This window comes from Haliotis rufescens, unplaced genomic scaffold (assembly GCF_023055435.1).
Source record: "Haliotis rufescens isolate VD_foot unplaced genomic scaffold, xgHalRufe1.0.p SCAF_1, whole genome shotgun sequence".
NCBI classification, from domain to species: domain Eukaryota; kingdom Metazoa; phylum Mollusca; class Gastropoda; order Lepetellida; family Haliotidae; genus Haliotis; species Haliotis rufescens.
The window spans coordinates 80,441,500-80,467,695 of NW_025963779.1; the positions used below are offsets into that span (position 1 = coordinate 80,441,500).

Consider the following 26,196-nt stretch of genomic DNA (forward strand, 5'->3'; position numbering starts at 1 on the left):
GCCAAGACACTGGTTAGTGCCGAGATATTGGTCTGTGACATATCCCCCTTCCAACCTTTGCCAAGCCAGCACCTCATACTATCCCTATCATGGGGCTTGACCCTTCTTACCCTCCCTGACCCTTACACATCAATGAAGCTGTCCACATACATCCCGATAAATCCCTTTGACCTTGGAAAAGCAATCATGGGGAGACAGGGCTAGTACAGAGAGTTCAGATTCCTGTCCATGGGAGGGGAGGGGAGTGGTAGCTGGTGTCTAACTGACAACATAGCTCCAAGGCTAAATATGCCCTGAGGATAGTGTTATGGCCTATCCCCCGGAGATCCATGGGAATTTGACCATTGGTTGTGATTCTACGCCTAGGGAAGCAATTACACACTATTATGTCACAACTGTTAGATAATGAGATACATAGTGCTCTGAATGGTACAACCAAGAGAAGACTAGATTCCCAATCTATATCTGAATTATACTGATATTTTTCATATATATAAAGTCAGTTCTTATCAACAATATGTTGCCACTTGTTGCCAAATGTTAAATACAAATACCTATATAAGTACCCATTCAAAAAAAACACCAATCATCCAATAACTGATAAAAACTTCCATGGAATTCAATACTTGTAAGTTCATGTCTTTTCATATTTGCATATCAATATTTTATTATACTATTGTTGTTGTTTTTTGTGATATTGCAACTTTTCTGAAATGGAATGTTACTGCCAAAATCTCATCTTACCATCCCAAGGCACTAAACCTGAAAGCACTGAAAGGTGCCATGTTCCCAATCTGCCAGCTCCTCTGAGTCAACGAAAGTAGAGGTACAAAATACCCAGACAAGAAACTCTGTACAATTGATGCAATGGCATAAATACATACAAGGAATATAAAGGAGCTCATTGATATAATTAATTACATAACCTTTTAAACAGTTCTCTTGTAGTTTGTTATTTGTATTCCGATATTTTCAAAACATATTGTCAATAATTTGGGCTTCATTATTTTATGAAAGCTGATCAGGACTCAAACCTTTTCTAGAACTTAGGTAGTCATTTTATCATTTCTTTTTCTAAAGTGTAGAGTATGCATTCCAGGCAAAAGAATGTTTCTCATCTCAATTTCTTGTAAGTTAAAAAACAGTAAGATTACTGTTATGACAAACGCACATTTCTCTGACTAAAAATCAAAAGTTACACTGAACATAAAGATCAGTGTTATGTAGAGCACATACAGACACAGTAATGAGAAGAGTAGTTCCTTTTCAGGTAATCTGTTAAATAACTTTGAGGCCTTGATGCATATATTTCACGAATTTGAATTTTAAACTTCCCAGAATGGACTCTTTAACTTTTTTGCACATTTGGGAATTTGGGAACACAAAGTGGTGCTCTCTTTTGATGATGCATCATTGAAACTGATATTCTCAAGGTAATTCTAATGATACTAAATTTCTGTGTATCTTCTAAGCTTTATTGATATTGCAAAAATCCAAGTAATTCCTTTGCCTCATCAAATTCTAAAGCAATTCAATCTTTCTCTTAAAGCAAATTTCATTTATTCAGCACTGAAGAAACCAAACACTATGTGATCCTAAAATCAATTTTATCCTTTCCAGGCAAGCAAATGTTTTAACACATGACATGCCATAAAGGAAATGATGGTCTTCACCTGAAACTACTGAAAGAGTTTTTTTCCAGAAGAAGGCATGTATTTTAATTAAATTCCACCGTAAACACTGTCAATTTTCAAAAAGGCCAAGTGCTAAGAGGAAAACCTGGCTAATGTTGCATCCTTTGTGGTATATTTCATCAACAACAGCAATTATCTTGTCAAATGCCAGGCACCAGAAGCCAGCCACCACCTCAAGCCTCTCTGACATGGTGACTACAAATGAAGAACATGCTGATAATCCCCACACAAAAACTATCCACAAGAGGACCTGGCTATCATTTACAGAGAGCAAGTGTGTCTGAGGGAGAAGGTTGTAGAACTATGCACTCTGTCACCCTCATAGCTAGGTGGTGTTTATGCTACCACCAGCAGACGGCAGCCTGGAGCAGACTGTTAGTAGCAGACGCCACTGTTCTTAGATTGTAAACTGTGGACAATTTCAAACAGGTGGCAGACAATGATCCCTCTTTACTATATGGAGACATGTTACATAATCTACATCCCCAAGAAAGACTTGCACTGACTGAGGATAATGCTGGTAGCCTTTGTATTTTGGGTAGCAAGTGAGTTGGGCTTTTGAACAGCATTTCACTAATATCATTGTGTGTCACTTTGAAGTAGGAGAAAATCCCACCAAAGTGATGCAGGTCTTAGACGTTTACCAATTTGGTAAAACCCAAACACATGGTTTGACAAACCCTGTATTAATCAGAGAGAACCGGGACTTAAACAATAATAGGTTTCTGTCATGCACAACGGAAGGGATGCAACTCTGCATAGTGAATTGCAGGGCCATCCGTTCCCCTTTGTTTTTTAAGTTGAAATAATAAACTTAAAAAGGTGAATTGTGGAAACTATTTCATTTTTTATAAATAATTCAGATCTATTGGTACTGGAGAAAGTTTAATACAACTTGATGTATCACACCAATACATGCTGACGTGACGTCTGAGGGAAGTCTCATTACAGCTCAAGTCAATCTACCAGAAGTGCCACACTTGCAGACAAAGACCAACTCCAACTGACATGCCAACCAGAAAAGCTACCATCAGCAGAATGTCAAGGACAGTCACAGAATGTCTTGACATGGCTGGCCTCTCACAGATGGGACTGACAGAAGTCAAACGGCACCTAAAGTCAGTTGGCAGCTAGTTTCATGAACAAGTATTGGACAATGAGGGGGTAAATGAGGACAGCAAATCACCTGAGCTGGTGTTCTGTCATGTTCTATGGACATCATGGCAACGATGAAGTGTGTAATGACCTTCCTTCCTTGTCTCCTGGTGATCAGCTTCATACAGACCTCATAAACCAACCCCCTGGCTTGCAGGGTAATGAGAGCTGGGGTTTCAAGAGCTTGTCAAAGGGTTCCTTGTAACCACAGGATCCATTCCTTCTCTACCAGGAAGCAGGAGGATCAGACTAACTGGGTGGGCAGCAGGTGCCCAATACTCAAATTAACCTATCTGCTACAGGCCTAATGAGCGATTTGGTTTGCTCACTGTGATGACCAGAAACATTTCACAAGAAATCATGTTCCTTTTGGATTTTAAATGTCACAATTGTCAGACATATCCGGCAACCTACTGGATGTTTCACTTGTTGTTTTATTGTACCTGGTTCTAGAATCTGCTGCACTCCTTTCAATCACCTTGAACTTATATTACAATTTAAGTACATCGAGAAGACCCCCCAGAGATCGTGTAGCATGTTTCTTGAAATTCCTATACTTCAACTATTTTAAGCACATTCTTTTTTCATGCTTGTTTTATGGCAAGTGACCTTGACCTTCAATGTCATCCAATCATATGTCATACAAACTCCGCACTTACAAGTATAATGGTATAACAACAATGAAGCAGCAATGGTGAAATTCCATCAAAACAAAACAAAATTAAAAACGGGAGGTTCTTTAATTTTGAAGAGGATACATACAGAAAGAAGTGACCATCATAGAGATTGAAGTCCCCATCAATCATATCCTCTTAGTCAGGCAGAGGCTTTGTATGTAGTCGACATACAGAATGTGAAATAACCACAGATTTTCATACCAGACAATTTCAAATATCAATGTTGGCAATCCAATAAATACCTCAAATATTGCAATCCTTGATAAGACTGGGCAGCACTGGACACAACACCAACAGACAAGCTGCCTATTAAAGCATCAATTTTCTCAAGAGTCAAATAAAATGAGACACTCGTGGTATTTGCCTCCTGGTTCTGTGGCCAAACCTGACTCCACTAATAGTACAGGCATATGATATCAACATGTTATTATCTTAAACAATTCCTCATACTATGGTTATTTGTAAGCATCAGATTAACTTTGTAGCTTAATTTCATACACATCCTCATATTCTTCTCCAAAGACAAGAAAATTACTGAGATAAGGCAAGAAGGCTACTTATATTCATCTCATAGACATATTAGCCTGACCACAGTTGTGGCATCTTCCCCAGAACAGTATCCTACTTTAGTTTCACCCTTACTGATATTTGAGTGGAATTCCGGAGCCAGAGATAGGGCTTATGTCCATACGTGCCATTGTGGACTTTTATCACAAATCTGTCATTTGAATGTTTAAAAAACAAAAAGAGACTTAATATCTCTGCTATGCTTTTTGTAATGCGATCATTTTGTTCATAACATTTTCTTGCACATGGTAGTATGTATATTAAGTGCCCTTTCACCCAACACTATCAACAGCAGCAGTGAAAGACTTGCTCAGTCATATTTGCTTTCCTAAGCAAACACAAGACGTTATAATCCTATCCTGAGACATAAGCTATCACAATAAGAATGAATGGAAGTAAGTAAAGTGATATTTGATAGTCACAGTAGGAGTTCATAAAAGTTCCTATGAAATTCAACTCCAAGAGGTTACAGAAGTCTTTCACATATTGTTAGATATTCTATATCCCAAGAGTTTACTGGAACAAAGTTTGCTATCACATATTGTTAGATATTCTCAACTTCAAAATATTCCAGGAATAAAGTCCTTTATACTTCACTTTTGACCTCGATGCCATGGTTTCTAAATATTGGATGATACATCTTGATACATCTCTCCTATTCATTCATATACTATATCTATCTGTTGTCATGACATTATCAATTATGTAAATGATTTCTTATAATTCTGGACTTGAATAAAGTCTATGTCACGGGAACAAGCCACCCACATTCCAACTCTGAAGAAGCATTGAAGACTTTTCATGTTTTGATTATTTTTTTTATGCAAATATTTTATGACTGTTTCAGTCAGTTGTGATATCTAAACACCACATTAAATAGAAATGGGTAAAGAAATGTTTGGTACATTATTTCCCTGGGTTCTGACAATACACCAACCATTTTATTTTTCAAACCTCCTTTACAAACATCTCAGAGGTCACATGACGAAAGAAGGTGTACTGGTTGAATCACGTAGAAAATATGGATAAAGCCTATCACATATTGATAGATATTATCGTCTCAAAAAGGTTACAGGAAAGTCTCATTTCACATAGTGTTGGTATTTTTTCAGCTTGGTTGGGTGAGAATGTTCGTTCACGTAGTTATCTTGGGCTGTTGAAGCAAACCATGACGCAAACATGGTCCTGATTAACCATCTCTTCCACCTATCACCATGTTTCTGGCGGGGCAATATACCCACCTATCATATCCAAACTGTACAGCATAGCACAGCCTACTGACATTACCCAGACTTCTGGGCAACACTATCATTGCAAGACAGAGCGTGCCCATGGATTCCCTTGACACATGGAAAATAAACTGTATATTTACATATCAGGAAACGGTTATATGATAAAGAAGATAAATTTTTAAAAATTCTTTAGAAAACACTGTTGCAGCGATGATGAATCTATCAATCCATAATAAATATGCCTCTGATCAGCCAGCAGTGAATGTGTGTGTTTGTACATGGATTTAATGCCGCTTTTAACAGTATTCCAGTTATATCACGGCGTGTCAGCTTAATGTGGGAGGAAAGCCCGAAGTGATGCAGGTCTCAGACGTTTACCACTTCGGTGAAACCCACGGGTATGGTGCTGACAAACCTAGAAACAAGACGGGGCGAACCGGGATTCGAACCCAAAACCATAGGTTTCTGGCATGCCCAATGGACGCAACTCCTTAGACGACTGGGCCACCCATGCCCCCCAGCAGTGAATGGGTACCCAGTAGGAGGAGATGGTAATGTGACTGTTAACATTCAAGCACCTCACAGGCTGAGGGGTTGCATACTCCCCAGGGAGCTGAGAATAAAAATTGGGTGAACACTGATCCAGTGACAGGGGTAATAATAAGATCTATCAAAGTCCATAAGGGTAATCATAAACTGGAAAGTGCGCCACATAAATGTATAACATAAGAAGAAAACAGTGTTATCACTATTCCCCGCCATGGGGCCCATGAGCATTTTGTTTGTTCATTTAGTGGTGCCAAAGAAACACACACAAATATTTTTTTCAGAAATACCAAAACATAAAAAGGCACCAGTTCAGCATGTGTTCGATACATATGCAAAGTTTCATAATAAGATATAACATGGTTTCCGAGTTTTGCCCCGAAAACGAACGCTACACATATTTGCATCTCAGTTCAGTCTGCCATGATACACCAAAAATATATTTTTAGAAATGCCAAAACACCAAAATGCACCAGTTCAGCATGTGTTTGAAAATTCATGGTGGGGGATAATAATAATTCTGGGGGATGTCTATGTTGTTTCATATTTCTATCAAATTTTCAGATATTCAGTACGCTAGATTGAATAATCTTCCTGATTAACAATATGCTAGATTCAATTATCTTCGCTATCAACTAAACTCTAGATTGAATGATCTTCATGATCAACAACAGACAAGAATGAATGATCTTCATGATCAACAATACACAAGAATGAATGATCTTCATGATCAACAATACACAAGAATGAATGTTCTTCATGATCAACAATACACAAGAATGAATGATCTTCATGATCAACAATACACAAGAATGAATGATCTTCATGATCAACAATACACAAGAATGAATGATCTTCATGATCCACAATACACAAGAATGAATGTTCTTCATGATCCACGATACACAAGAATGAATGATCTTCATGATCAACAACACTCTAGATTGAAATATTAACTTTATGAACAACAATACAGAAAACACAACACATAAACAAGCATACATTAACTACTGTCACTGTTGTGTAACACTGGAACAATGTTTCACATTCAGCATGGGTATTTCAGTAACAGAAAAACTACACTATTATTGTGGAACAAACAGTTCCATATATTCAGCCATTTATATTCATAAACAGGAACATTCGATGCATACTTTTACAGCAAATGTGTGACACTTTCATTTTTTACATGTTAATGAATGCTGAAGCATAGCTGGTATTTATGGAATATTAATGAAACAGTGAACGAAAACAGGCAAGAGCAATTTCTGTCCTGGGGGATTATCGTCAGGACAAGGCTAAACTGGAAAAGGAAATGAATCCGAATGCTATATTTTGAAAATACCAATAGCATGTGACAATAATGTGTAATAATATACATAAATATGGTTGTGTATTGTCAAGATTGTCAAGATTAAACCATGTTTTCAGAATGTTGAAGTGTTCATAATCAAAGCATGTTTAATATCAGAATAATCTTCTACATTGTTTGCAAAGTTTCAGATTTTCAATCCAGTATGCATAAATGTTAATACACTTTCACACTTGTGTCTCTGTCAAAGGAAATTATGAACAGGTACGGAAGTGACCAATTCACTGTACCGTCATCCATCATCCACAGACCAGGGTACGCTATGGGGGACAATTAGAGGTCACATCCCGGGCATCTCGATAGAGGATGATCACAACTGCACATAATTATGGTATGGACTTGATATTTGTGGCAGTCTGTAATTCTCATTTGTCCCCTTGTTACACTAAAGACTATCAATTTACTATATTTGGTTTTGGTTATTCAAACACTTGAAGGACTCAAATGTTGCTGCATTGGTATATATTGGTGTGTTCTGGTAATATAATATAATATTTATTGCAGAAACATTCCATTACGGGACAGATGCAATTTTAAAAGACAAGACATTATGATTCATATATACATATATACAGACATACATCATTTACATTCCTGTAGACACATACAAAAACAAAACAATCAATATTACATATTTGATGATCTTATTATACATAAAATGTCAACGGTTGATTATGAAGGGGACTTTTTGGTTTGAAATGATAGATATGGAAACAAATGCAGTTGATATTGACTGCTTCATTATTTGACAGGATGTAGTGAAATAATTTGTCTTCATGACTGTGGACATTTACATTTACATTTTGACTGGATAATTTTCCAAAGAGTATATTTCTTTCTTGAGTTTATTTAATACAGTGAAGTAAATAGTGTTTTTCGTCATCAATGGTTGAACATGTAGAGCATAGCCTCTGATGTAGTGGGGTTGGTGGCTTTGTATGTCTTCCAAGTTCAATATTTAATTTATGGTTACTTAATCTTAGTTTAGAAAAGTGCACTCAATATTTTCTTACTTTACAGTGACTGAGATAGGGTTCTAATTTTATTTCATTTTTAACTATCCTGTATGTCCTTGGTTTGTTTCGTGTGCCTCTTGTTGCATTTACATCTTGAAGAGATTCCTTGAAGAGGGAGTTGAATTTAGATTTGATTGTCTCTTTGAATATTTGTGATAGGAAAGGTGAAGTACTCAAATTGTGTTTTCCTAAGAACAGATTGAGCTGGTAAACCCATCCTAATCGTTTATTCACCAAATATGTACTTTCTGTAAAAGCGTTCTGAAGTATTATGTTTTTTGAAGAACAAACATGGTGATAAAAATTAGCTATTTTGATTAATACTGTGTAGATAAGAGGGTAGAATCCTAGTATTGGCACATTAGTGTCTAGTGAGTTGTTCCCCGTAGATGTAGCTGGGCAAAGTAGATGAACGCAATGGTCGAACAATTGCATCCAAAAGTGGGATAGAGAGATATGACAATCGGTATTGGGGGAAAAGGTGCAGATAATTTACACGTAAATTATAAGAATATGTGGAAAGACCAAATGTACCCATCCCCCTGTTCATAATATGGATTTGCCATTGCCAAGGTCGGATTCCATTCAGGGAGTTATCAATATTTAAATACGGGTAAATATTTTTAAAGATTGAACATTTTAACAACATCCTAAAGTGGCTGTACATAATATTGATATCTCAAAAAGAAATAAATGACTTGCAGTTGTTGTTTGTCGTACAATAAAACACTGCAGCCCCTCATGGTTTATTTTCCCTGCTGTGTGTAATTTATGATAAACAACAACAACGAGTCGTTTATTTCTAAAATGCAGGTACTTGTTGTGTACTAGTATTGGTGTACTAGTATTGGTGTACAGGTATTGGTGTACTAGTATTGGTGTACTTGTATATACATGTACTCATACTCGTGTAGTGGTGTATGCACCTAACACTTGTACCACTGAAGTATCAACTGCCCTACTTGTTGCAGTGAATGAATCTGTCGGTGACACTGCGAATTTCATGCTATGAGGAGCTGGCAACTGAAGGCTTGTAGCTTAAATGAGTACCTTGGCTGATGACATGTCAGTTTCTGACATTTTCTGACAACTTAATGAGTTGGCTTCCCATTTAGAGGCCCCGGTGGTCAATGGGCCCAGTTGATATTGGAATGGTAATTGGGGTGAGAGGCACATCTACCAATGGAAATTACTTGCATCCTCACAGTCAAAACCCTTAACATGATAGAACACAGAAGCGAAATTTGTCCAGTTACTAAACTTCCTCCACAGTTTGTGTCTGTATAAGAGGAAATGATTGAAAGTGAAGTTTAACCAGTGAACTATGATAGGTTCATCATTTTGATGAAAAGTCGATCCAGTAAAAATTTGATTCAATGACATCAATACATATACAATATATCTATAAAACTAATTCACACCTTTGTCAAGGAATCGTTAGTACCATATAAGGTGCCCTCAAAAGAATGGGGTCAGGAGGCAGGGATGTCTAGAGTGAGTGAGTGAGTGAGTGAGTGAGGTTTCTCTCTGTTGTATCATGGCATTCACCACAATGCTGGATGGAAACCCTGAAGTGATGCATGTCACTGATACTTACTACTTTGGTAAAACCCAGGAGTCTGGTGTGGTAATATCAATCCAAGGTTCATAATCAGGGCAAATCTGAATTGGATCAGCATATCCTGGCACATCTAAGGGAAACAGCTCTGCACACCGAGAACCTTAGGGCCATGGATATACCTGACTACAAGACGACCACCTGTGAGGACCTCATGAACCCTGGCCAGCTTACACTGGACTGTGATGTGTGCCCTAGTGGTTGATTATTCCTATTTTACAATATTTCTTTTTGTAGAGTAAGTCATCGGAATCAGGGTAGAACGCACAGACAGCACCACAGACACCAGACTCTGCCAACACTATTTGGAGGAACCTGTGGCGTTTCTTTATCAGTGAACCACATGAAATATCTAATTCTGTTTAGGGGCAATCTTAATGGCACTGCTTAGGTTGCTTGCAAACGTCAGTTGCATCAGCTATCAGATGAGATCATTGGCATCATCAACATCACTACCTCAGACCAGTCCTCACACAGGTACAGCCAGCAGAGGAAGCTTGAAATTGCAAAAACGTAAAACAAACATTACATTTTTACTGTTTCTGTCATGAAGAAGATGAATTTTATGTTCAAACTCTTCCTTTTTTTGTTCCACTTTTATTATCAACAGTATAAGTTTTGCATATATATTTTGCACAGCTCTCATATCTTTAATGAAATGACCTGGCAATATTTCAGCAGTACCATGGTGGGGACACTAAAATGGCTTCACACAAAGCAGCCATGTAGATCATGGAACCTTCAGCACACGAGCAGGGATATAGAGGACGCAAAATCCTGCTTCCTGTATGCAGGTACATTGGGACACAAAAAGTATGTAGAGTGCATCCCAGGGAAGCAGAAAATGTTTAATTGCATAATAAATAGTATGCTTCATGATCTTCTCTCACCAGAACTTACAGAATTGTTTCAGTTGGAAAAGTCCATTGCTATAGGCCCCTAAGGGTTTGATGTAAGGTCATATGGATGTAAATATATATACGACTAGCTGCTTTTCTTCTTTTAATCTCAATTAAATGTATGGTTTAAACCAAGGCTTGGCACAAAATTAAATAATCTTTTGTACCACTGATGCTATTATGATATACACATTTCTATATTTAAGCTATCTGATACATCTGTTGAGATGCTCTGCCTTGATCCTTGTTCCAGCCTACCATCTCTGCCCTCAGGAGGTTCATCCATAGAACCTTCCACAAGGATATGGTAGTAAATGTTATACTTATGTTTGATGTGATGCAGTTCCCTATCTATCATGTTTTCATGCTACAGCATAGGTTGTATTGGTCTCAGATCAACTTGGCCAGGCAGGAAATCAATTTCTACCCAAAAGGGTTCGGGGACACCTTTCCACTTTCATCCTTACCATAATCTAGGTCAAGGTCATATGTCATTCGTAACTAGAAATGCCAATCCAGATCGACATCTGAATTCTTCAATAATAAACAGTCAGGCAGAAGAAGTTTATCAGCTGCAGTGAAGTGTGAGATTGTGACAGTTTCCATCTCCCAATAATAGTAGGTGAAGACTCATGCTGTTGTGAAAGAGGCACAGCATGACTTGAGTGACAATGCTGCAATTAGTCATCATACAAGACTTCATACAACTCTAAAATGTGTAAACACTGTTAGAAGGACTGTGCCACACTCTAGGGGAATGTCTGTATGAAATGGCCTAGTAATGAGTTGTAATTCTGCCATGGCCGCCAGAAAAGAACCAAATCAATAACCAGAGTGCCAAAATGGTTACCAAGGAATTTGGTTTCTAACATCCCAAATATTGGAGCACCAGCTTCCTCATTTCAAATATTGGAATTTCACTTGTACCATTTAAACATGGTTCCGAATCGCGTATTTCAAATATTGATACTTAACAGCTAGGGCAAAGGTAGGGCTTGCTCGTAACGACTGCCGACAAACTGCGTGTAATTTGGTAATGGGATAAATAGTGATTTGCAGCCTGGAAATACAAATGAAGGATATAGCTGACAAATGATGGTGAATTCCCCTCTGGAACAGTTTGCCCATGCTTGGCTGCCAAGTTTGTCTCCAGCATGGTTTTTACTGATGTATTTCCCATGTACAAGCCGCATTAACCTTTGACCTTGTATCACTGAAGAGGTCAAGGATAAAATTGCAACACTGGAAAATGATCAATGCAAGTTGTGTGCTCACTTTCACATTATTGATGTGGAAACAAATTGGTTTCATACAAGCTACATCCATCGCAATCATCAATACTTGGTCACTTATATTTCCCATCAAATAAAATCTCATATACACTCAGTTCGTAATGTTGAGAGCTGTAAATATTGGAGTTTTGGTTGGGATCAAATATTGTATTTATGGATCATACTCTTTTTTCCTTTGATATTCATAAGTGCCTGCATAGAAAGATGCCTGTTCCAGAATTATGGAATAACTGGTATATATATGTGCAGCAAGATCTTTCACAGGGAACTTTCAGCATGAAAGGATTAACAAGTTATTTACATGTCGTCAAATATCAAGTTCCAGTTTTACAATCTCAAGCCGATATCACATACTACATGTGTATATCCAACCTAGTTCTACAATCTCAAGCCTATGTCAAATACTATATCCCGCCCAGTTCTACGATCTCAAGCCGATATCAATACTATATCCCGCCCAGTTCTACGATCTCAAGCCGATATCAAATACTATATCCCACCAGTTCTACGATCTCAAGCCTATGTTTCCATTTTCATTCAAGTACCATTGCCTTCAGAAGTTCAAGCTCAGTAAATGGAGAGTGTGACAGTGTGTGCTGATGTTAAAAACATAACCTACAGTAGTTTAGCAGTATTTTAGAACAGGTTCATAAAATAACATTTCACAATATACAAACTTACCTACTAAAAATTTAAATGATCCTGGATATTTCAATATGCTGCTTGCAGCATTGTTTATAGGATGCAGTTACCTCCCCCTGATACAGCCTCTATCTCAGGTGTGAATGATGATGAAACACACTGTGAACAATCCTTGCAGAGATAGCTAAGTCTACTGAAAACCAACTTCAGAAAAATGTCTGTGATAACACAGGAATCATATTACTCAAGCACAAGGTAAGGATCTTTCTGAATCTCATGAGAGACAGCAAAGATAAAATGCCACTACTTTCAAGCAGAGTTGTGCTCAGATGCACGAAAACTCGTTCAATGGTTTGAAGATGCTAAAAATTCTTGTTTCAACAAGAAGGAAAAAATGTCTTTTCCACCTTTTTGGCGGGAATAGTGCATCAACATAATCTGCTTAGGCCTGTTTAAGCTTACAGAAACCTGACCCATTAGTTTGGAGGTATGAACCAGCCTTGAGGTAACCCATTGGGGAGCCTTGCTTCAAGGCCATACTGAAAGATATAGTCCATGGATGTGTTGTAATTCTATTCTCCTAAAAGGCAAGTCTAGATATGTGGACATCTAAGGAATCAGGTCTCTAATAGGGACAACTTGTTATTATTAACAGAATCTAGAAATAATGATTTAAACTAATGATTATTGTCTCAGAGACTTGTGCAAGTCTAGCCATTGGGCAGAGAGTGGTGAGCGTGTCTCTATGTCTTCACTACAAGGCTCAGAAATACTCTGCTATTAACTACATGCTTCCTCTTCCGATATTTATGTTTCACAAAGGCCAGACTGACTGAGTAAAACATATGCTAGCTAGCATCATCGCTTATTACCTTTCAATACGTCAACGCTATCCAGTATGGCCCTGCCATCATCACTGATCTCAACAAGATGATTAAACATCCAGTAGTGGCTCAACACACTGACACACTGAATTTGTACGCCAATATATTGCAGAGTTGTTTGGGGAGAGGGGGAGGGGGAGAGGGGAGGGGAAGAGGGGGATGGGAGCCATTCCTTACTGCGCAGATCATGCTATGCCACTTGAGTATCACACTTAATAGAACATGTTTATTTTATGTCTATTACAGACGCGTGTCAACATACTCAGGATGTAGTTTCCAAAAGCTGTGTCTAGTTTTGTTTGAACTGAAACACAACTCATAATGTTCCACCAGAAATCTTTTCATACATATTACATATCCCATCATAGGAAAGTGATTACTGACAGTTGTACATACCATTTTAAAAGTAGGAGACTGGCCCATGTGTAAATAAACAAGAGGTTCCAGATGACACATCCCTATCAGTCTTTGCTAAGTTTCATGAAAAAATAATATTTGATGCTTTTTAGATATGTTGTAAAAAGTAAATGATTACCAGATACACTACATCCTCTTGCATCAATCACTTCGGAGCTACCAACTACATGTACCAGTGAGTGAGGACCATTACTATCTCAGGGGACACCAGAGCAGTGTGAACTGGCAAATCCACATTTTGTTTGTTTTGTTGTTTAATGCCCCACTCAGCAACATTCCAGCTATATGACATCGGTCTGTATATAATTGAGTCTGGACCAGACAATCCAGTGATTGACATCATGAGCATTGTTCCACACAATTGGGATACGATGACATGCATCAACCAAGTCAGGGAGCCTGACCACCCAATCCCATTAGTCGCCTCTTACGACAAGCATCGTAGCCTCTTATGTCAATTTTAAGGTTGCTGAAGACCTGTTCTACCCCGCATCTTCACGGATGCCAACCAGTGAGTGTGGACTTGTACTATCTCAAGGGACACCGGAGCAGTGTGAGCTGGCAATCCTGAACATACAATTCTCCTTGCCCGACAGGTATAGCTCAGTGTTCAGGGTACTCCTCAATTGTTCTAAGGATTGCATCCAAAACACATTCAACAAAACGTGAGAAAAATTCAATGTCTTCAATGTTTTAAATCTGTCACTAAAAAACTGTACCTTGAGAATAGACACAAAATTACCTCCAGAGTACTACCTAAGCTTAATGGAGAGTAAATGATATCGGTCACTTGGTATATGTAATCTCAATCACGCTATAAACATCATGCCATCCATCACACTTGGTACTGAACATGACACATGATATCAACAACGAAACTGAGAAGTTTATAAAACTCACCCCTAGTTCCAAGTATAAGTTTTGAATCAACCCTCTCAAGGGACAATTTGTACATGGTGGATACTGAATTCGATATTTATTTCACTCCCCATAAATTAAAAGTTGTAAATAATATGTGTATGGCGATTTGCTTTCCAGCTTCACTGATGCAATTAGCGAGACTGTGAAACCAGCCTCTCATCAAGGGCACTAAATGTACATTCCATGTTTTCATGGCTTATTTATGTGCTTTTAAGGACCTTCGAGATGGGAAAGCAAAGAGCACTTTGAGGATAATATGAGAATGATGTTTACATGTTTGTGGCACTGAAACAAAGGAAATCCCCCACTTTGCAATAGACAGGGGGAAACAGTGAATATTGGTAAACCAGGAAGGCTTCTAGTATAATTCTTACTGGAATTGATACTACTAGGCAGCCAGGTTGGTGGAAGGGACCGCCATATACTATTTTTGGAGGCGGGGTTTTATTGTTAGAAATTTCTTGTTGCCACTGCTACAAAAGTGGGAGCTGAAAGGGAGCTGAACAATTTCATTTATTTATTTTATGGGGGGAGGAAGAGAAAGGAGAGAGAACAATTCTTCTTAGTAAATTCCGAGTCTTCCCCTGATAATTAAATCGTCAGTCCCTAATGCCATGTTGGCCAGACAGCATAAAGCATAAAGGGCATGTATGAGATAAACTTATATCTAAAAAGAAAAAACATAGCTCTTTAAATCTTAAATTATTTATCATAAAATTAAAGATAAAGGAAATATTAATTAATATTTCATGTTCTTGTTTTATTAAGTATGCAAACTGATTATTCATAGCTTCAATGGCTGTGTGTGAGGATGAAGGCAAATAAGAACACAATCTATTAAGAGCTGACTTTAATCACCTTTCCCTTTATGGAAGCATAAACATAAAAAACTGTTCAAACTCTAAATCTGTGTATTTTGGTTTGTAAATGAGTAAAAAATCAGTTTGTATGGTTGTTATTGTCGACATATTTTTTTAAAATAATTTCATTGGATTTCATTTATTTATTTTATTGGGGGAGGAAGAGAAAGGAGAAGGAACAATTCTTCTAATTAAATTCCGAGTCTTCCCCTGATAATTAAATCATCAGTCCCTTATGCCATGTTGGCCAGATAGCATAAAGCATAAAGGGCATGTATGAGATAAACTTATATCTAAAAAGAAAAAAACATAGCTTTTTATATCTTAAATTATTTATCATAAAATTAAAGATAAAGTAAATATTAATTAATATTTCATGTTCTTGTTAAGTATGCAAACTGATTATTCATAGCTTCAATGGCTGTGTGTGAGGATGAAGGCAAATAAGAACACAATCTATTAAGAACTGACTTTAATCATCTTTACCTTTATGGAAGCATAAACATAAAGAAAACCGTGTTCATACTTTAAATCTGTGTATTTTGGTTTGTTGATGAGTAAATAATCAGTTTGTGAGGATATTATTGTTGACTAATTTTTTTATAAGAATTGACTTCAATATGTTCTTGAATTTATGGATGTATGAATATAAAAATACATTGTGCACACTGTGTAAACCCACGTAGCATAGCAGATTTACACAAAGTCTGTAGACCGGTCAAATACCTTGAATGACTTGTAATTTATTATTTTCCATGCTGTGTTAGGCCATTACATGTCTCTTTAATTTGAACATCATACTGACAAGTCATCACAAATAAGAATTGCAGCTATTACCATTGAAATTTGAATGATTTTATTAACTAATTATATAAGTAATAGTAATGACAATAGAAGGACAAAGCCACATGGGATAGTAACATAATTACTAGTTCCCCTGAAATAGTATTGGCCCAGGGGATAAGAGCAGGCAGCCATTTTGAACACACACAGATCATGACAATCTGCCATTCCTGCTCTGACAAAGTCTGCATGTAGGCCAACTCCAACAGGAAAAGGGTTCATAAAGTCCTGGCCAGGATATAAAGGCAGGATCTAAACCATCCAATCTTTCAGGTCCGAATCAGGTCAGGAGTGTGGCCCTGCAGTGCCCTCCATATTGACAAGCCTCTCATATTAGCAGTCATACTGAGTACACCCCAGTCACAGCCCACAGCTTGCAAACGACTGGTTATGATTAATATATATACCTACCAATTTCTAGGTCATTAGAAGAAAGGTGGTTTGAGGTCTTGATGCCGTCTTGTGTTGAGTGAATTAGTTGTAGGGGACTAGCATTTTAGGTGTTGATGCCATGAGTTCTGGTACCATTATCCACAAAACAAACTACAAGTACCCCATAAAAAATGTTTCACATTGACTGAATGAGTGAGTGTTGTTTAATGCAGCAATTAGCAATAATCCAGCTGCATCACATCAGCCTGTGTGTAGTCAAGTCTGAACAAGGAAACCCTTGACTAAAATCATGAACTCTGTTGGTAAGATGATGCACAATCATCCAAATCAAGACCACCAGATGTCCCTCTTAGTCAACTTGTACGACAAGGCACAGGGCACTTAGGTTTATTCTGGATTCCCCTATTTTCCAACAACCTTTGACTTTCACTCTTAAGAATCGTGATCCATTTCAATCCTGTTTGACCATGTTACTCCTGGACCAAGATAAACAGTTTGTCCAAGAAATAAAGTTATCTTATATAAACATATGCATCTACAAAACAAGAAGCAAAATTCAAGTGGAGCCCAGAACAATGCCTAGAGATGAGGCAATCTAGACTTGCCAATTCATTCTAGACATTAGCTGAATTTTTGTGTGTGGTCTTTTTGGTCTCTAGTGCTATGACTGTAGAATAGATATATATATATATATCTGATAGTAATGACAATAGAAGGAAGTGTATATATACATATACACATATATATATTTTATACTAAAAGCCCAGGCAAGACTTAATCAAACTAAACCAAGTCTAGTTTCCTTGATTCCACAGCAGAAGAGGTGAGGTTCTTTTGAAGAAGAAAAATTACAATTATTTTGAAAGAAATGTTTTTGTAGACTAAGTGTTATTCTAGGGGACAGCTGCAGGCTACTCCTGAACCTAACTGGACACAGACAGTTGGGAAGTAGTCATTTGTTTCATCATGTCTATTACTCTAGAAGGAAAGTAGATCTGAGCATGTCAGCTGAAACTCTTCATATGACTGTCCCATGTGACAGGATTTCAACTTATGTTTGACTAAAACACATTTTACTCACAACGAGTGAAAAGGATTGGGTACGAGTTAAAACAACTTAGAATGCCCACTCCTAAACATAAAATAAGCCGTAGCATGTACCACAAGAAAGGATGAGCAGGGCTCTATGAGAATAGAACAGATCAAGAGCAGATATTTGCAGTTTAGTAATGTACTCTTGTACAGACAGGGGAGTATGTTTATTATTAGCATGAGAAAGATTTGCATTGTCATATAATAGTAGTCATTAGATTCTAAACATATCACCAAAACTATCAGACAAAGTTGAGAGCAAACTTAGCGTTAGTGTACTGGAATGGGGCTCTAGAACCTTCAAAAGTCCTCCCTTTAAAAAAGTTCTTCTAATATTGGAGAAATTCACATCACATACAAATTCAGTTCAGCAGTGAAGTTGTCAGCCAAGCATATGACACATGTAATTGATAAGCTACACTAATTCTCAGAAAGTTGGTTTTATATGTCAGAAAAGATAAGGAGATCTATTTTCCAGATTTCTTATATGTGGATGCTCCAACTATAGACACACAAAACCATGACTATGTACCAGATGCCGCTCAAGGAAAGACAACTTAAACAGTCATCCACACCTATCACAGCCCATACAAGTCCTGTCATCCACACCTATCACAGCCCATACAAGTCCTGTCATCCACACCTATCACAACCAATACAAGTCCTGTCATCCACACCTATCACAGTCCATACAAGTCCTGTCATCCACACCTATCACAGTCCATACAAGTCCTGTCATCCACACCTATCACAGCCCATACAAGTCCTGTCATCCACACCTATCACAGTCCATACAAGTCCTGTCATCCACACCTATCACAGCCCATACAAGTCCTGTCATCCACACCTATCACAGCCCATACAAGTCCTGTCATCCACACCTATCACAGCCCATACAAGTCCTGTCATCCACACCTATCACAGCCAATACAAGTCCTGTCATCCACACCTATCACAGTCCATACAAGTCCTGTCATCCACACCTATCACAGTCCATACAAGTCCTGTCATCCACACCTATCACAGTCCATACAAGTCCTGTCATCCACACCTATCACAGCCAATACAAGTCCTGTCATCCACACCTATCACAGCCCATACAAGTCCTGTCATCCACACCTATCACAGTCCATACAAGTCCTGTCATCCACACCTATCACAGTCCATACAAGTCCTGTCATCCACACCTATCACAGCCCATACAAGTCCTGTCATCCACACCTATCACAGCCCATACAAGTCCTGTCATCCACACCTATCACAGTCCATACAAGTCCTATCATACACACCTATCACAGTCCATGCCTATTCTGTCCTGCAAGTACAATGTCTGGAGCCTATTCTTTGTGTCTCCACCATGATGTGGCTCAAGTAACTTCTGGACTTATACATTTGATTCATTTTAGTTTCTATCCAAAACATAAACATCATGATATTCTTGAAACATTGCTGAAAACCTAGTCCAGACCAGCAGAGTGAAAAGTATTTAGCACATTTCAGTGGCATAAAAACTAAGCAATGTGTGTGCTTGTGCTATGTTTTTTATGTTTCAAATGAACTTTTACAAAATCCCATGAGTGAATAAATTTGAATTTGTCAGTTGCTTTTTACACCTTAACATTTCCTGCGACAGAGACATTCAAACACCCTTAGACATTGATGCTTAATTTACCCACTCCGACTGTGACTAAAATCTAAAATATTCTCATCTGGCAACTGTGCAACTGGAAAGCTGGCATTTTTAAATTTACCAGAATAATACATCCTTGCTTTCTTTCAGCTCAAAGAAAGAGGATCACTTTGTTTTCGAATTTGTAAATGCTTGAATTTCAAACACCCATAAACACAGACCTTGGAACAAAACCACTGTCAAGAAAAAGATAAGGGTTGCATTGCAAATCAGGCATGAGTACAGAAAGAGCTTCCTTTGAGAAAGTTGAATTAAGGTGGAAGAAAGGTTAAAAGGGATCAGCTCTTTCTTCTGCCAAGTCCAGGGTAGAGTGTTCATTAGAATTGCAACAGCAGCTGATTGACCACGATTGCTTCTGCTGCTGACATCCATGAAACAATTCCTAATGAGGAGCACCCATGATGACCTTTAGTTATTGTTTCTTCTTGAAACTTGATGAGCAAAGTTGACGAGCAATGATACAGGAAAGACTCTCATAAGTAAGGACCCTTCTGCAAATCAAGTAATTTCTCAGATGAAGGAATCTAAACTTTCAAGTAAAGAGGCATTACAATGAAGACGAAGATCCCAACCCGATCAACAACCTCAACAGGAATGTGCTACAGGAAGGATAATGTGTACTTGCTTTGTTTGATCATGATCAAAACACTAATCAAAGCATTTCCAAAAGTAACATTCAGATTTAGAATGATTATATTCTCTGCTAATTGTACTGTACAGCTATTTTGAAATCTGTATTAACATTCATGTACCTTAGAAACATAACAAAAGCTTTCTTCTACACAAATGTTTTAAACTGTTACAGGGCATTATTAATGTGTTCCTTCACCTAACCATTGTCTCTCCATCCATCATCTTCCCCAGGTCTTAAGTGCATTAGATGAAAAAAAACAGACAGTAAACTGTTAAATTCCAAAATACTGCCAAGTTCATTTAAAACATGCTTTTTATTTTTGAAAAATACATGTTAAATGATGGCAAAACAAAGATAATGAGTTAACTTAACATTTGGATTTTACCATTTGGCACATCTTCCATGCAGGAAATAAGATAAATATGGATGCAAAATAATGTCAGTGTTTTAGAGCAGAATCTGCCATTGTTCCCTGAAAAACCACAGAGTGAAGTGACACGTTTCCTGTACATACATCATGTGATGCCTAATCACCACCTCATCCCATGGAAATAGATGGAAAACAAAATTGGATGTAAAATATTCCCTTGTCAGAGTGTCAGAGAAAACAGGAAACCGCTATTAGCATTAAGTTCCAAGACAATACAAAATGGCTGTGCCATACAACAAAGCCAGTGCTTTTCTGGTTGTCTTTTCAAAAATCAATTAAGTGCCTTGTATTGTTATACACATAATTAAAAGATGGAAGAAACTCAGGTTGCAGATTCAATCTCATGGGCTCTTCAAATGATTATCTATGTATTCTTATCATGTTACAAATTGCATAAATATATTTTTAAATATTTAAAGCCAGTACAGATGGTTTTACATGATAAAATAAAATTGGGTAAAACATTAATATTCAGATCTATGTTTATATAAATGTATTATTATTATGCAGGTAGTTTTCTTTAAATGAATTGCATAGGGTTTAATATCTCTCTATACACTTTAGCCAAAGAAATGGTTTGATTTATAAAAAAAACTGCTCATATTTATTGGTTGTTTCTAACAATCTTATTTTGATATTTTTATCAAATGTACCTAAAATACAACTTTTGCTAGTTTCAAAATATCCTTAGGTCAAACACATAAACTATGATTTGCCTACAACTGACCTAAGTTGTGAAGTCCATCGCATGAGAACCACAAAATATAGTTTCTTGGATTTTGATAATGAAATGCTGCAATAATCACAAACTGACTCCTGTTGGTTATTGGCTTGTATAAGTGTATCTCCTCCCCTGTGTTCCTTGATCAGAGTCTATGACATATGTATACAAGTATATCATGAAGTTAGAACAGTGCCAGTTGGCAGGGCTACAACCCACAGGAGATACAAGTGCTTCACCACTCACAAGTGCAATGGAAACAAGCTCTTCACTACATGTGCGAATAAATGTTTGCATTTTGTGACTGACACTTTCCAGCTGTGAGTCTCTACCTCAAAGCGCAGTTCCCGATCTTTCCCTGCTCCCTTCCCCGCCCCTGCAGTCCAACCCCCTTAAACCTGCAGCAGCAGCTTCTGCACATCTTCTGCCACAGGCTGTTTAATACCTGATCTTTGATCTCAGGTTCAGGAAGAGACAAGAACAAATTTCATTGCCCTTAACGGTTGGTTTATGGGAGCTCTTATGTGTCGTGTATGTGCTGGAGATATTTCTCACAACATTTTCAGGTAATCTAACCTTGGTTTTTCAGAGAATAATCTTCTCCATCAGAAACATGGAGAAGCTGCAGGGTAGTACAAACATGTACCTAAAATTCATTACATTAACATTAACAGCTGAATAAAGATCAAATGCCTTCAAGTAAGACATGTAAATGTCATTTTCTGGTAAAATATCAAATTTGGAAAAAAGACTGTATCACATACAGAGACAATACCTTATCAGTTTTAACTAGAGGAGATTATCTTTAGACAATATTTTCATTTTCCGCACACTCACATGAGGAAAACAGCTGAAATTTTAAACAATTCTGAAGTCAAATAGTGCAGTATTTGGTGTAGATGTGGAACCATTACACTCTCATATACTGAATAAACTGACTTGTCTTTGATGTTCAACAGGAAAATGGAAAATGTCCTCAAATTCAGGGCAGATAAACACAATGAGATATGCTACAACCAAAACAAACAATCAGCTCCCAGAATGGAGTAACTTACATGAGGTTGGGAGCTGTAGCGTTGTACATAAAAACACCGTGCTGAAAAGCACACACATAGTGCTGACATATGCCTGTTCTTATCAAACATTTAAACAGATTCTTGGCTTACAAATTGTCATTCAGGACAGCGATCACATGGTAAAAACAGATTTGGATGCATATACTGGACACAAAAAAGCAAACTTTTTTGACTGCTTGCTGGTATAAAAACAAGCACTGTCTGCAAAACCTTCATTTCATCGATGGTTTGAGGTTTTTGCACAGAAAACTGGTTTGCACAATATTTTTGTGCTGTCACAGATAAGTAAATAAAGTCGGTTTGGTTTACAAGCCCACCACTTTGTTTATTTTTTCCTTGGTAAAGAAGACAATATACTTGTAAATATGTAAATGATGCCTGAAAGAGAATAAGTGTTACAACATCAAGATTATTGTGTGAAAAATAGACATGTTTTGCTGATGACACAAAAACATTTGACCAGTCCAACACAGAGTGTTTTCTATTCCATCCAAGAACATGAGGATAACAATGGATCAGGTGAGTGTTTCAAGTTTCCACAGTATTCTCATGTTGTGAGGAGAACCTGCTTGAATCAGCCATCTTCAGACCCAATGTTTCTATCTATTCCAAGTAGCTGCACTCATATTCCAAGATACAGAAATGAACATATAGCCTTCAGCCCCCTTGAACCTATCGCTCCTAGAACCATCAGTGATTTGTAAAGCCCATTCTTAACAAAGAAAATACTTGATGTACTATCATTGTTTTATCCAATGTCTTTGTTTTCTAAAGAATGCCAATTTAAACAGTATTGTAGTCATGTGTATGGCATGTAAGCTTAATGAGAAAGGTAAATAAAAGCGACAAAACCCTTTCCGTAGCCACAAGATATCTCTGCTAAAAGAGTCAAATGTACAATTCCTGACTGTATCATGTGTTTATGAGTCACTATCAAATAGTGATAATAACAGGTGTTAGTGAAGCATATCCTGCTCCACTGGTGGTACCTGTCACAAACACATGCAAAGGCAAGTCAATTGTTTACCTGAAAAAAAAACAGGACAAATGGTACAAGTCAATATAGGGAATAGCATCAACACGCCTTAGTTTCTGATGCGGCAAATTTGAAACGTCCTTCACTGCCTTGCGTGAATCAGGTCATAGATTTATCCAAGGTCATAGATGCTTACAAGGTCAGAGACTTATCCAATGGCATAGATGTTTACAAGGTCATAGATGCTTACAAGGTCAGAGACTCATCCAATGGCATAGATGTTTACAAGGTCATAGATGCTTACAAGGTCAGAGACTTATCCAATGGCATAGATGTTTACAAGGTCATAGATGCTTACAAGGTCAGAGACTTATCCAATGGCATAGATGTTTACAAGGTCATAGATGCTTACAAGGTCAGAGACTTATCCAATGGCATAGATGTTTACAAGGTCATAGATGCTTACAAGGTCAGAGACTTATCCAATGGCATAGATGTTTACAAGGTCATAGATGCTTACAAGGTCAGAGACTTATCCAATGGCATAGATGTTTACAAGGTCATAGATGCTTACAAGGTTATAGATGTTTACCAAGGTCATAGATGTTTACAAGGTCATAGATGTTTACCAAGGTCATAGATGTTTACCACCTTGGTGAAACCCATGAGCAAGGGTTTGATGCTGGGCACACCTGCCATGCTTAAGAGAAGCAACCCAGCTACCCGAACCCGGAGTCTACGTCCATCAAGTGTATAGTGGTATAATGCACATGCTTTGCATAACCCTTGAGTTACATATACTCAGCACAAGAAAAGACAACATACAATGTTTACACTGACACAGCAAAAACAGGTCTCTTTCCTTCATGATATACACAGGCAATACAATACTTACATAATTATCTTTCAGGTCAGGGTGATCCTTTTCTATTCCATCATCCAATATTGTAACAGTTACACCTTTCCCTGTGTACCCAAAGTTCCATGCTTGCCTGACGTTCATATCCAAGCCAGCGCCCCGGTTCTGTAATAAAAACAATATCATCAAATAACAATGAGTATGTTACCTAGGTAACCTTTTTATTGTTCTAAGGAATAAGAACAAACCAAAATGAAAGCATCTTATTTCTGTACAAAACGAAAATTCAATGAAACATTTAACTCATTTTTGCCACCAGTGCCTTAGGGTCTATCTGATATCATAACTGCATGAGCTGAAGGATAGCTCAGAGAAAGTCTGAATAAGCCCTGTGAAGATCTGAGTTAGAATTGGTCTTTAGCAACCCATGTTTGTTATAAGAGGCAACTAACGGGATTGGGCGATCAGACTCATCGACATAGTTGATGCATGTCATCTTATCCCAATTTTGAAGATCAAGGCTCATGATGTCAGTCACTGAACTGTCTGGCCCAGACTTGATCATTTACAGACAGTGGTCATATATCTGGAATTGTGGAATTGTGTTTTTCCATGAATGATGAGTAAGTGAGGTCTGATCTTTAATAGACCTGCTCAGAGGCTGATGTTCTGCCCCAAGTCTACATCAAATGTCAGCACAAATTCCCAAACTGGAATTGTAAATTTACCAGCTCAGTGTTGTTATAGTTATACCACTGTAATGGCTTTGAAGAGGGGACTTGTATTGCACTGACAAAAGTACCAATAAAGAGGAAGATGTATTAATACTTACTTTACAATTACTACATTGAAAGCAATGTTAAGACAATCTAACTTAAATTCACAATTTTCCTGATCAGATCACTTAATTTTAAAGCCTAGATAGATCCCTGAAGGTTTAATGCACCTTTGCCGTATCGACGCCACATTGCAACAGGAACTCCGCTGTTCTAAACTACATGTAACATATCTATGGTTTGACAATCAAACAAACAGGGATCCCAATGCTCATAGATGATAATTATCATGATCATTCTTTTTAACATTATTATCTTCCTCCTCATAAAATGCAGGTTATGGGGTGAAGAACTGCGGACTGCCCCACAACCTATCATTCCCATCCTCATCATCAATACTTTGATGCTGGAGACAAATGCCATGGTGCCAGCAACTATGAAGGCAGATCGGCATAGTTACACAAGCACCAATCATCTCGCATGCCTCTCAGGAGACTATAGTGCCTCTGTTTAGTGAGAGGTATAATTACATGACAATACCAATCAGTGGAGCGTAGATGGCTGTAACACAATTTAACATCTGTCAGTGACACCAACAGCTCCTGGGAGATACTTCAGAGGTCATTGGAGGTCATTGCAAGTTCTTCTGGACTTGACTCTACCTCTGGATCAATATATTTCATCAATTGTGAAATAGTTATTTGATGGAGTTTCTCAAGCATGTAGTCTTCCCCTGAGGTTTATTTTCAGAGAATTTCACATTTTTGTTAATTTTTTTACATAAAAAAAGCTACATATAATTTTGAATTACCTGAAGGCTTATGAAATGCCGGGAATTATTGAAAACAGCATATATACAAGCCACATGGTACTAAACTGTATGCAGTCATTCTCCAGTTGACAGATTTGTAACA

The 26,196-nt window shown here is 37.6% G+C and overlaps 1 protein-coding gene across 2 annotated transcripts in view; it reads right to left on the reverse strand.

Annotated features, from left to right (window-relative positions):
- The window catches only part of LOC124143748 (furin-1-like), a 219,910-nt gene that overhangs the window by 61,392 nt on the left and 132,322 nt on the right, over positions 1-26,196 (reverse strand). For both annotated transcript variants that reach the window (XM_046512815.2, XM_046512816.2), the window contains exon 4: positions 24,543-24,671. In XM_046512815.2, coding sequence (XP_046368771.1) covers positions 24,543-24,671 — 129 coding nt within the window. The remainder of the gene's footprint in view (positions 1-24,542; positions 24,672-26,196) is intronic.